The sequence below is a fragment of the Enhydra lutris genome, unplaced genomic scaffold (genome assembly GCF_002288905.1).
Source record: "Enhydra lutris kenyoni isolate GAN:26980312 unplaced genomic scaffold, ASM228890v2 scaffoldscaffold23, whole genome shotgun sequence".
Lineage (NCBI taxonomy): Eukaryota > Metazoa > Chordata > Mammalia > Carnivora > Mustelidae > Enhydra > Enhydra lutris.
In genome coordinates, this window is record NW_019154107.1 from 22,396,279 (window position 1) to 22,410,411 (window position 14,133).

General features: G+C 35.9%; 1 protein-coding gene across 2 annotated transcripts in view; it reads left to right on the plus strand.

Moving 5' to 3' along the window:
• LOC111150557 (ubiquitin specific peptidase 9, X-linked) overlaps positions 1 to 14,133 on the plus strand; it is a 140,878-nt gene that overhangs the window by 55,624 nt on the left and 71,121 nt on the right. The window contains exons 10-14 of one of the 2 annotated variants that reach the window (XM_022508047.1): positions 1,584 to 1,736; positions 2,855 to 2,959; positions 7,444 to 7,650; positions 8,880 to 9,016; positions 10,518 to 10,666. In XM_022508047.1, coding sequence (XP_022363755.1) covers positions 1,584 to 1,736; positions 2,855 to 2,959; positions 7,444 to 7,650; positions 8,880 to 9,016; positions 10,518 to 10,666 — 751 coding nt within the window. The remainder of the gene's footprint in view (positions 1 to 1,583; positions 1,737 to 2,854; positions 2,960 to 7,443; positions 7,651 to 8,879; positions 9,017 to 10,517; positions 10,667 to 14,133) is intronic. The other variant, XM_022508048.1, reaches the window with a different exon arrangement.

Here is a 14,133-nt window from a genome sequence, read left to right on the forward strand (position 1 = left end):
TTTTGAAGCTGTCATTTATTTTAGAGAGTTACACAAGTGGGGGTAGGGGCAGAAGGAGAAAGAGCGAGGGAGAGAGAGAATATCTCCAGCAGACTCCCCAATGAGTGTAGAGCCTGGCGTGGGGATCAGTCCCACAATCCATAAGATCATGACCTGAGCCAAGACCCAGCTGAGCCACCCATGCACCGCTTACCATAGATACTTCTCTGTTTTGTAGTTTTAAAATACATAAGTATGCCACTTAAAAAATATTGGAGGAATAACTTAGTGCATAGTGTCTGACAGTACTGAACAGACATCTGTAACAGAACTGACCTTGCTCTCATGGCAGCCTCAGTTTAATAGGGGGAACAACGATTAGGATGTGATAAAGAGTATGTGGAAGATGCATAGACATTGGCCCTGTGTTAGGGGTTAGGTGTAAAACATCTGATTTTGTATATGTGATTTGTGTGTCTAGTTTGTTGGGAGGCTGAACACTGCTGCTCAGAGTATGGTCTGTGGTTGGCTTCTGGTCCTTGAACCATTGCCAGTGCTAGAGGAGTACAGAAAATGGCATCAAGTGTTTAGAAACTTCTGTAGAAATTTGACATTGCCCCATACTTCCTGTGTTTTACAAACGTACCTGTAACAGATTAGAAATAAAAATGGACCCTTACCACCTGAGAGGTGTGCTTATCCAGCACATTTGGGGGCTTAATACTTTATTATTCTCATTAAGTTGAATACTGTAAAATTACACAATATGGGCTGTTACCTTTTTGTATCATGAGTCAGTTTTCTTCTATTGGTATAGAAAATAAATGCCAGTCAGCAACATAGCGTAGTGTTACAGAAACACAGGCTTGGGAAGCATGTAGCCTTATTTTCAGTTCCACTTCTAACACTTCTGAGCCTGTTTTATTCTTCCATAATAGGATAATATTTCCCTCATTGGATTTGTTTGGAAGATTAAAGTGCTACTGGATAAGCAGTAGTAGCTTAATTGGTTAATAAATAAAGCAAAAAATTAAAAGGGCGTGTTTTCACCAAAATCACTACCAATGTAAGGAAACAAAGATCTTGTTGCCCACTCTGCCTGAACCGTGGTGCTTGCTGTACTTAAATAACACTTTTCTGTGTAAGTGCTGGAGTAGAATCTTTTTTTTTAAGATTTTATTTATTTGACAAAGAGACAGAAAGGAACTCAAGCGAGGAGAGTGGGAGAGGGAGAAGCAGGCTTCTCACGGAGCGAGGAACCCAATGTGGGGCTCAATCCCAGGACCCAGGGATCATAACCTGAGCCAAAGGCAGATGCTTAATGACTGAGCCACCCAGGCACCCCTGGAGTAGAATCTTTTTAATAATTGCACTGTTTCTGATTCATGGAAACATTTCTGTATGTGCAAAATTAAGTTCTGTGTAATTACTGGTTTTTTTCATAGTTTGAATTAAAACAACACATAAACCTATTACATTAGTCTCTTTTTTTTTTTTTTAATTCCTACTAATGTTTAAAGTGTGAATAATATTTCATACATATTTTTTAAAAAGCTCCTGTGTTTCAGTTTCTTCTTTAAAAGAAGTTTTTGAATTATGTTTAGGAATGGATACAGCAGAACAATATCTTATCCATAGTATTGCGAGATAGTCTGCATCAACCACAGTATGTAGAAAAGCTAGAGAAGATTCTTCGTTTTGTCATTAAAGAAAAAGCTCTGACATTACAAGATCTTGATAATATCTGGGCAGCACAGGTAAGAAGTTTCAGATGGTGACTCTTTGCTTTTTACAAGAAAGATACTAAAAACTAAATATAGTAGTTGTGAAACAGGATGAACGCTTATATTGTTTGACTTCTGGTACATTTAAATGCTCATGATTTATAGAAATCTTATCAAGAATCTTTTTAAAATAGCCAGTAATACATATTTTTAAAGATTTGTGAAAGAAAAAAGATCTATGTAGTTATTTTAGAGAGAGCATGGGGAGGGACAGCAAGAGGGAAAGAGAGTCTTAAGCAGACTCCATGCTGAGTGCAGAGCCTGACACAGGGCTCAGCCTCACAACCTGAGCCGAAACCAGGAGTCGGATGCTTAACTGACTGTGCCAACTAGGCACCCTGAAACAGCTAATAATATTTTAAATATGTTCATCAGTTGCGTATGTTTGGTACAGGTTAGCAATTTGTAGGTGGTTTGTTTTTTTGTTTTTTAGTATTCATTACAAATTTTTGACCGAAGTATTTTATTCACACAGTGTTCTATTAGTTTCTTCATAAACTTAATTCAAAAAAAAAACTTTGGTGTCAGTAGAGTTAAATCACTAGATTTATTTATGTAGACTTGTAATAATCCAAAGGATTTATAGCTTTTCTGAAAGAAAAGTAAAGTTTTTGGTTTCAGAGCTAGAAACTAGGTGATTCCTTTGATTACCTCAATGACAGGTTTCTACTGGGATCACTTGGAAGTATTGTTGAGTTTTAGATTACAAAGCTTCATGTTTTGAGTCTGTAGAAACCAAGGAAACATTCAGTTTTCCTTTTGAGTGCTTAAGGTTCCAGTTTTGGAACAGTACCATTGGTGTGCCTTATTGTAATGTTAAAATTGGCCCGTTTAAGTTCAGTAAATTCAGATAAAGGCTCACATGAATTCCCAAGTACACATTAACCATGTATATCAAGGAATTAATTTGTCAGGTTTTAAAGGCCAGTTCTGAAGCATTTTTTAAATGTATGAATTTTGTTATGTTTTACCCTTAGATGAAGCTGGTGGGAATAGTTTAATTAATAGCTGTCAGCAGTCAATATTTATCAACACAACTTTATCTGCTGTTCAAATTCTAATATGCTATGTTTTCTTTGGTTTTTCAATAGGCAGGGAAGCATGAAGCCATTGTGAAGAATGTACATGATCTGCTGGCAAAGTTAGCATGGGATTTTTCTCCTGAACAACTTGATCATCTTTTTGATTGCTTTAAGGTAATAGCATAGTAAAGTAGTGCCACTTCGTTTTAATAAAATTACCAGAATTACCTTATTAGATCTGTGAGTTGCTCTTAGTCAATAAATACTTCAGTAGAAATTATTGAACAATTCCTGGTGCGAAGGAATTGGTCTTTTTTTTTTTTTTTTTTTTTTCTTTATTAAATTTTTTTTTTTTTTTTTTTAAGTTTTTTTTTATTTGACAGAGCGAGAGAGGGAACACAGCAGGGGGGCAGTGAAAGAGAGAGAAGCAGGCTCCATACGGGGCTCATTCACAGAACCCTGGGATCATGACCCGAACTAAAGGCAGCCACCTAATGATGTAGCATCCAGGCTCCCTCCAATGAGAACTTAATGTTCATTTTTATAATAATAGCCCTCATAAATACGGAATCTTTTTTAAACTCAGGTTGTGAGTTTGGATTCCTTTCCCCTAGCAGTTTGAATTTTTATTAATAGGTTCGGGTGCTCTGTAGGACTTCAGGGAAGGACGATTGGTTGCAATAAAAAATAAAGTGTCAATATCGGGATTACCCATATTGGTATCCTAGGGTGATGTGCACAGGCAAATGGAAGTGTAATTTATAAGGTAGCCCAAGAGTGCCCTTATAGCGATACCTGCATTGGTATCATTTTAAGGCCATATTGTGTTGTGGTCTCTCTATGGTTGCTAGTATTGGGTTTGTAAAAACCGTATGATTGGTAAATATGTGGATTAAGAACATACGACTTTATGGCAATAGCAGTGTTCACAAGAGTTGAGGGGTGTTGTATTAACAACTGGCATTGGATGATAAAGGTATCTTGTTTAAAGTAACAGTTATGCTGACTGCTGTCGTTAACATAAGTTGCCGCAACCATTTTGGAAATAGATTGGTATTTCTTGAAAAGTATAGAATTTTCATGACTCATCAGTTTGACTTCTCAATATATCCTCTAGAGAAACTCATGCATATGTGTGCCAGGATAACACTTTAACATTTGCAGCAGAATTATTTGTAATAGCAAGCAAGAAAATGGCTATGTAGAATGGATAAATTGTGGAATGTTCCTACAGTGAAATAGTTCACAACAGTGAGAAGGAGCAGATTTGAGCAATTCAACCACATGGATGAGTCTAATAAAGTTGAAGAAAGGAAGAAAATCACACAATTCATATACCGTGATTGCATTAACATAAACTTCAGATTAAGACCCCAGCTAGCTTCTTGCTTACCATGTTATTTTTTGACCTGGGTAATTGTTACACAGGTGTTTACATTATGTACTGTAGTAATGGTATATATTTATACCTTTCTTGATGGGTATTTCCCAATAGAAGAAAAAAATGAATTACTGGCTTATACCTCAGACCAGGTAAATCTGCATTGCTTGGTATGGAGCCTGGGAGTCTGTATTTTTAAGCAACATTCTCAGATGAATCTTAAGTATATTAAAGTTGTAAATAATTGCCTTATGGAAAAATTCAGTTTGAAATCTATCAAAGGCAGCTTAGGAAATAATAGAATCCGTTATCATGGGTACTCTAAAATTAATTGCCATTCAGTTTTAATCTTGAGATGACTTCCGAATTGGCACGTACATGATCAAGATAGCCATGATAGAAATAGAAAAGAAGAAAGAGGTCAATTGCTGTTACAGCCCCCGAACCCTCCTCTTCTAAGGATAGTTTAAATATAATAACAGTCTAAGTACAAACATGGATTGCACTCTTTTTTTCCCTCCCCTTGGCTAAGCTGGTGTTTACTAAGCACTTGTTATTTGGTAACAAGCACTGTTTTCTGAAATACTGAAACTTTCTCTTAAAGATGATTCAGAGGAAGCATGAAGTCCAGATCACTTTGCAGTTCTTTATGGACTGGGACCAAATGATTTCAGACATGTTGATTAGTTTTTATATAGGTATTTGCATAGTCTAGTTTTAAGTAAGTTTTTGTTCTTAAAGCAGTTATACCATTGTACAGTCCCGTCAGGGTTTTCACATCCTTGCCAGCAGTTGTTTTTGTCAGAATTTTGGATTTGTGACAGTCTGCTTGGTGGGAAATGTCTCATTGTGGTATTGGTTCTTAGATCCTTGATCACTAATGAGGTTGAACACCTTTTTATATGTTGCTTTTCTTTATTTTTTGGTGAAAATCCTATTGAAGTTTTGTTCCTAATTTTTCCCTATTGGCTTGTTTTTTTTCTTAGTGGTTTGTAGGAGTTCTTGGCATTCTCAGTGGTAGTCCTTATCAGTTCAAGTGTTGCAAAGAATTTCTCCCAGTCTGTCGTTGGTCTTTTTCATTCTCCATATGGTGGCTTTGGATGAATAGGTGTTCTTAACTGATTTTTTCCTTAGTTGATTTTGTGTGTAATTATTTTAGTATATATCCCTCAGAGATGAGTACATGAAGAAGAAAATTGTATTATCATTATCGTACCTAAAATAACCTAATAGTTCTGTAGTACGGTCAAATAGTGTTAAACTTCAGTTTTCTCAGATCATTATTTTTGACATTTGTTTGAATCAGGATCCATACTTTGTAATTGGTTGTATCCATCATTTAACTCTCTTTGAATCTACAGTTTCCCCCTTTTTCTTTTTCATTCTCCCTGCAAATCTGTTTGTTGAAGAAGCTGTAATTAAGGATTGTTGTGTTGTTTTATATCAATAGTATAAAATACAGGCTTGTGGAGGTTTTTTTTTCCCTTTTGCTAGAATACATCGTAGGTGGTCATGTTCCCCTTATTTCAGGAAGAATGTAATGCCTATTTACTTTTCAGTTACCTCTCTTAAGATCTTTTTTTTTTTTTTAAGATTTTATTTATTTACTTGACAAAGATCACAAGTAGGCAGAGAGGCAGGCAGAGAGAGAGAGGAGGAAGCAGGCTCCCCACTGAGCAGAGCGCCCGATGTGGGGCTTGATCTCAGGACCCTGGGATCATGACCTGAGCCAAAGGCAGAGGCTTTAACCCACTGAGCCACCCAGGCGCCCCACTTAAGATCTTCTTAATTGTAATATCTAATATTTCAGTTTTTTTCATGTATCCTTAGATGTTTTTATATTTTTCGTAATTTTGAGGGGTCTATGAGGAATTATAAGTATGTGCTAAAGTTGTCTTCCAAGAGAGCCCTTATTTATCAAATTGTAAATGTGTAATAATCCCATTGAAAGAATCTTCTGTAATTAACATAGTCATCCTTCTTTTGTTTGCTGTTAGGTTGATTTCACTCTTATTTTCTAATAAACACTCATTAGCAGCTTTATACCTACATTTCTTATATTGTTTAGCAAAACATCCCTGGCCTTTACCCGTGGCATGCCACCATCAGACACACCCCACCCCAGGCGCATTGTATAAACTGGGCATTTGTAAAAATACCATTTTCAGAGTTTTTTTTTCCCCCATTGTGGAGATTTTAAATGAGTGTTGTATCTTCTAAATTGAAATGTAGTAGCACCATATTTCTGCATATTAGAAATTGTTTTTATTGGTTAAGAACAGACTTTGTTGGGGCGCCTGGGTGGCTCAGTGGGTTAAAGCCTCTGCCTTCGGCTCAGGTCATGATCCCAGTCCTGGGATCGAGCCCCGCATCAGGCTCTCTGCTCAGCGGGGAGCCTGCTTCCTCCTCTCTCTCTGCCTGCCTCTCTGCCTACTTGTGATCTCTGTCTCTCAAATAAATAAATAAAATCTTAAAAAAAAAAAAAAAGAACAGACTTTGTTAGACTATCTTGTTTTCATATGATTAGTGCACAGTGTGCACAGCTGATGAGAGATCATCAGCTTTTAAAATTTATTATGAAAATCTTTGTATATATCAGGTTGTCATTGCCATCTTTTAATACAATTTTTCTTTTCTTTCTTTTTTTTTTTAAGATTTTATTGATTTGAGAGAGATCACAAGAGCAGGGTGGGGTAGGGGCAGAGGGACATTGGAGCTGAATGCCATGACCCTGGGATCATGACCTGAGTAGAAATCAGATGCTTAACTGACTGAGCCACCTAGGCACCCCTTAGTATAATTTTAAAGTCACGAATAACAGACTGAATCTCAGGCAGTGGTTTTCAGCGAGTCAATTCCGCACCTCTCACCCCCACTATCAGAGATAATTTGGCAGGAAATGGACATAGTTTTTGTTGTCACAGCTGGGAGGAAGAGTTGCTACTAGCTTCTACTGGGTAGGGGCTAGGGATGCCGCTAAACATCCTACTGTGCATGGGACAGCCCCAACAACAAAAATTTCTCCAGCCTAAAATGTTAGTACCAAGGTTGAAAAACCCTGATGTTAAGTATTTAACTATAAAATACAGAGGGTGGTTTTTTTTTCTTTCTTTCTTCCCCCCCCCCCTTGGTCCTCATGTTTAATTCTGCCCTATCTTATCTCTCAGTTATCACTAGAATGTGTTTTTCCCATGAATATAGTTAATTCCATGATGCCTGATTTAATCACTGATGGGTAAATTTGTTGTTTTCATGTCCTTTTAATTTTTTTTTCCAGGCCAGTTGGACAAATGCAAGTAAAAAGCAGCGTGAAAAGCTACTTGAGCTGATACGTCGCCTTGCAGAAGATGATAAAGATGGTGTGATGGCGCACAAAGTGTTGAACCTACTGTGGAATCTGGCCCACAGTGATGATGTACCTGTAGACATCATGGACCTGGCTCTCAGTGCCCACATAAAAATACTAGATTATAGTTGCTCACAGGTAAGTTGAACCTTCATTCTCAGGATGGCTTAAATCTAGAATAGTTCTACGTCTTTTGATGTTAGTTTTGAAATGATCTTCAAGAATTGACTCACTTCCTTCGTGTAAGTCTGCCTTCCTCATGTTAGGTCTCTATGTCAAAATTTTGTGTATCATCTGAAAAGCATTTTAGTCTCCTTCGGAGAAAGACAGTATTAAAAAAAATAAAACCAGGTTATATAGTAATATTATTGTCAAATGCGTGATGCTAAAATTACCAGTTTCAAATAGATCATAAGATACTAAAGCTGATGAGGGGCTTAAGAGGTAAGAGATTTGAGTTTTCTTTGCTCACAGGGAAATTAAGAAAAATTAATAGAATTTTCTAAATGGTAAAACATTTTGAGCCTTGCCTGTGAGCAAATCACACAACAGCTTCCCTGCATTCTGACTTGTATCATGTTAACTATTAACTTAATGGTAAAATGAAAATTGTTGATTAAATAATTTTCCACTTATTTAAACTGTTTGCTAAACTGATGAACTGAAATTTAGGTGAGAGCTAATAAGCTCAAGTAGGTGTATGTGATTCAAATCCCATTCAGATTTTTTTTTTTAACTACATTTGCTTGTGACAATTCATTAAATATTTAGTATATCAAATACTAATAAGAACCTTCAGTTTAAATTATTTCATTAAACAGAGACATACACACAAAAAGTAATCCAAACTTAAACTTCTTAGGTGCAGAAACCTGCATTTCTGATTACTGTTGATTTAGGGGAAGGAGTAAATAAGGTATGAGGAGTGATCATATTTGAAATAATTTTGAGTTTGTAATACTTTTATGTGTCCATCTTTTTGTGTATATGTCCATATGTCCTTAGTTTTATTTTCGGTGAAACTCTTTTTAGCTTAGTTGCCATACCATTATTTTCTTGGTTAAATAGAAATTTTTGGTATCCCTCACTATGCTAAAACAGTCCCATGTAGAATAACAGTTGGGGTTTTGTGTTACTGCTGAATTTTATTATATGATAAAATTCTTTGAAACATTGGATAGTGCTGTTTTACTTTTTGTCGTTTTGGTAGTAAATGTGAAATAAAAATGTATTCACTGCTTTTTAAGACTGCTAAGCTCTTTTCTGCCATTATTACATGCTTGTGATAATCTTATAAGAAGCCCTATTTTATCATTGGAGATGGAGTTTTCCTGTGTATGACCTATCTAAAATTTTTTTTGTTTAAGGACCGTGACACACAGAAGATCCAGTGGATAGATCGCTTTATAGAAGAACTTCGTACAAATGACAAATGGGTAATTCCTGCACTGAAACAAATTAGAGAAATTTGTAGTTTGTTCGGTGAAGCCCCTCAAAATTTGAGGTAAGGCTTTTAACAGAAAGTTTGAATATTTCTGTTTTTACATTTTATTGGAAAAAAATAGCACTGTAACTTGGTAAAAGCAGATTTTTCAAAAGAAAGTGGGAAGTTGATAGGCTAAGAGAAAGGTTAATTTAGAACAAAAGACATATCCACATCCTTGATTTTATTGATGAGAAAGTAAGCCACAATTAAGTGATAAATACCAGAATCAGCAATATTCTGTATTACTCATGAAAGATGATGAGATATGGTTTAAAATATTTGATTGATTTTAGTTAAATTTCTGTTAGTGGTATGTATGTATGTATGTATATATGTATATATTTATAAATAGGGGTCTTTAAATATAATCATCTTACATGCCAAATTCTGGTTAGTAGAATAATTTATCCTCGTATTTTCTAAGAGTTGGAATACTTAACGTGGAAAGTTAAAAATAATGTTCAGAGAGAGTGAGAGAGTGCTAGGTGTAGTACCAAGAATATTTATAGTGCGGTCAGGATTCCTGGGTATGACCGTTGTGTCTAAATAGTTGTATCTTGTAAAGATTTACTAATTGAAAGAAACATGTTTTTCTTATGTGTAAAATTAGATGATTGACAAAGATCCTTTGCAGCTCTAGATTATTGTGATTATGCCTAAGACAGAAAAGGCCATATATATTTTGGTTTCAGTGGTTGAACTTTGTCTCAGTTTTTTCCAAAGGCTTGAAAAAATACAAAATTAGAAAAGCTGTAGGGATAAACAGTGGGGAAAATCCAGACACGTATCTTACTAATAGTAACATTTATTTGAGAGACATATTTTTATTTTTGGGCCACTGTACATAATGCCTTTTTGCCTTTCTCAAATGAATTAATTTGTCTGTTGTAGAAAGAGTAGTTTACATACTCTTTCACGGTACAGTGGCTTCATCTCCACTAGAATAGTAATGGCTCTGAGAGGTTAATTGCTTTCAGTGAAGGTAGCAGAACAGGTTGGAAAGGAACTAGATGTCTTTCTGGTGATACCTGTTGGCAAATACATGTACAAACCAAGTGTCCCAGAATGTACCTTGAAAGGCTAATAAATAAAATTTTACAGAAAGCATTTTCTTTGATCAAATTCTTCACTATTATGACATAATGTTTGCGATGCTAGTCCCGTAAGAGAGTTAAGTTCCTGTTTTATAATTCTGGACATAATTGTGTTAACATACACAAGTGCTTTACTATTTCTGTGGTATAGGAGTAGAGATTAGTCATTGAAGTAGATGCCCATGTTGAGATTGGGGAATATTAATGTATAGTTTCCATGTAAATAAGAATAATGGAATAAATGTCTGATTTTTGAGGCATTATTTTCTTTTAAATTACTTGATATTGTTATTAAAGTAACAGCCAAGAGTATAATTCTATCATGAGGAAAACCATTTAAACATTTTTAAGTAGTAGCTAAGAATTTAGATTGTTTAGGCTCTTTTGAATGCAACGGAGTTTAATTGCCTAATTATATTGTTAAGTTCTTCTCGTTTCAGTCAAACTCAGCGAAGTCCCCATGTATTTTACCGCCATGACTTAATCAATCAACTTCAGCACAATCATGCCCTAGTTACTTTGGTAGCAGAAAACCTTGCAACTTATATGGAAAGCATGAGGCTATATGCTAGAGGTATGTATTATAAGCTCACATGAAATAAGGGAAATAACAGCCAACTTCCCAGCATTTTTTTCATCAGTTACCTCACAAATGGACACCACAAGTATTTGAAAGATGGACGATAATGGGTTTTATTAACTGTGTTCCTTTGTGAGTTTCTGTTCCATTTTTACTCTGAATTTTTACCCACCGTAAATTCCGAGCCAGCATTTCACAGCTCTTTCTTTAGTGCTTGCCTTCCCCACTCTCCTAGTTAAATTGATTGCTTTTTCTTCTCCGGGAGTTCTGCCTGCCTATACTGTGTCATTGCTTGTTACCTTCTTTGGAATGTACTTGATTTATTCTCAACCTTTGTTTCCTTACTACCATCACCTTCATTTTTTCATGAAAACTTGTGTTGTCTAAGTCTGTTCTTGTTTATGTTATAGTCCCTTTATAATCCTAAATCCTTATTTCGTAAGTCTTTCAGACTTTGTGAATTAGAAAATTCACAAGAACAATGATATGAAACTACAAGAATCCATATGTTTATGTTGGTTTTCAAAGTGTGAATTTGTTTAAACATGTTAGGGTAGAGTTTCCTGAGGTTTCAGCAGCCAGTTTTTACGTTCCTACCATATGTAGAGCTCTGTTTCAATACTCATTTTTGCCCTCTGGCAGTTGAGTTTATCTGTGCCTAGGGTAAGGATGGGTTTTCAGTGCAGATTCCATTTTGTAGGCCCAGCTTTGTTGCCATAGCCATAGAGAGAAAACTTTCTACTACCACTGCTAGAAATAGAATTGAACATAATGGTTCCTGAACATATACTACTGATTTTAACATTTTATAGTAGGTAAGAATCTGGAGGAGCCAATAGTTATATATTTAAAATAGTATTTCTCACACTCATTATTTGAAGAGCAGATTAGACCCTTGGCATTCTCGAATAAAATCCCGAGATGCTTATAAATTATAGGATTTGTTTAACACAGGGATAAATACCTATCTATATATATAGATATATCTCTCTATATATATATTTCCATCTAAAATTTACATAAACATAATGGAAAAATTAAGCAGCTCTTCACATATGCCTCCTAATTGTATTGACTCCTTGGTTCTTCCATTTACCACCTCTGGGCCAGCTGAGTCCTCCAGAATGTAGAGCTAGGTAAGCAGTCTAAGCATCAGGTGGCTGATAAGCACCAGGCAGTGGTCTTGTACTGTTTCAGGCCTGAGTTCCTTCTGAGCAGCATGACAAGACAATTGGAGCAATACAGGAACATAATCATGTAATTTATGTTCTGTACCAAATGCAACTAAAATTTAAGAGAAGTATAGGAGGTTTCTGTGTAATACACCCAAGTCGCTCCAGCATCTGGGCTCAGTTTAACATAATGCAGATTCTTTGTTACGGTCTCATCTCTTGCTGGTACAAAGTCCTTACAAATGCCATTGCAGGCCTTCCCCCCAAAATGGGGCCATATAAATCAAATGTGCTGCATTGCTGATTTTTATTTACTTCATTTGTATGTGATGTTTCAATTCTTTTCATTGCCAGAAGTTGAGTACTGTGCTGTTGGGGTAGTCAGGAGTCGATGGTGCATGTGCAATTTAGCCTCACTAGGGTCAGAAGCTTTGTTTTAGTCCGATTCTACATGAGTCATTCCCTCCTCTCAATTTTATTGTCAAAAGAAGTCTTCAGGTTTCCCTCCTTAACATCTGAGCCACCCAGGCAGCCCTAGTTTTCCCTCCTTAAGTTTTCTGTAGCTCCAAAAAGTGAGAGGTACGACTCTTCATACAAGTGAGATTGTCTAGATTTGAAAATGACTACAAACATATTAGGTCAAGTTAAAGTATGCTGGGACAATGCCCGGCACATAGTAGTAAGCTCTTGGATTTTTGGTACTGACGGTTCCTTGAATTCGTTGACACACCTTCTGTTTCTCCCAACTTAGCTAACTTTTCCTCCTTTAATACAATACTCTTCAGATTAATACCAAACGGTTAGTCCTCAGATCCTTAAATATGGAGAGAGGGGCTTGAGTACTTTTTAAAACTATTAAAATCCTTCTGTTATAATGAACTTTCCGGAGTATTACGTCACTTCTGTGGTAACATCAGCCACCAGTTTCTGAACTTGAAATTCTAAAGTAAATTACAGCTTTTGTCTCTGTATAATAGTAGTTCATAGATCTCATTAGGTATGAGACATTTGCAGGATGACATCAAGCTTCCATAATTTTCTGATACTCTTAATTTCTGATAACTATTCTATCAGTATTACATATTTGTCCTGCCCATATTTCATCTCCACCAGCATCTTTAGTTTTGGAATACAACATTTTTACAGTAGTGTGGTCAGCTGATTTTACCTCCTCTTTTAATATTACTTAGATAAAGTAATGAATTTATTAAAATTCTCTCTAATATTTATTCATGTGTTCATACTAGTAGTGCTTTCAGATACTAGTGCATACAGGGATCCTTTAAAAGTTTCTTCGTGCATACAACAAAGTAGAAGACCACTTTTAATTTTCACTCACATTTGCCTTATTGGTAGGGTAGTCATTGTATTATTGACTTGAACGCTTATTGATAGTTTTGTTTACCATTTTTCCTGGTTTCTGAATAGAGTTGTAGGACTCATTTTCATTATATATCATATGTTTGCATTCTGTTTTCTGAGGACTACCACTTCCAGTGACCTCTTCCCAATCTCTTAGATCCAATACTGGACATTTTTAGGAACATTTTTTCACATAAAAGATTTCTTCCTGAGTATCATTAACCAACAGTGCGGTCTGTGTTAGGGTCAAATCCTGGTCTAGACTTTCTCAGCTTTGGCTCATTCCTACATATCAGTCATGAAAAACAGTTAAATCTGTGTGGGCTCTTTGTGATTTAAAAAAAAATTGAGTATTCATTTTATAAATAGCTTACATTTCTCTACAGTAATGGTTATTTTCTAAGGGTTGGTGCAAGGAAAGTACTTAAGATGGTACTCCAATATCTTATTTTAGAAAGTTAGAAAGGGCTTAAGGAATTTTGTTAAGGGGTGCCTGGATGGCTTAGTCGTATGAGTATCAGACTCCTGATTTTGACTCAGATCATCTCAAGGGTCATGAGATAAAGCCCCAAGTCAGGCTCTGCACTCAGCAGGGAGTCTGCTTGCCATTCTCTATCTTTGCCACCCCCACCCCCGCCCCGCCAAAGGTGTGCTTATTCTCTCAGATCTTTAAAAAAAAAAAAAAAAGAGGAATCTTGACCTGTCAAAACTAAACAGGAGTTGGCTCTCACTGGCCAAAATTAGGTCAAAATAAATAAAAATAACAACCCATTGAATAAAATACAGACCCCTAAGTCCATGCTGAAAGAAAGGGAAGTGTACCAACTAATACATGTAGAACATGTGATGATTAAAAAAAAAAAAAAAGGGAAGGGGGGGTTTAATTTTTTAAATGGGGGGAGTAAAATGCTCATTTGACCTTTTTTT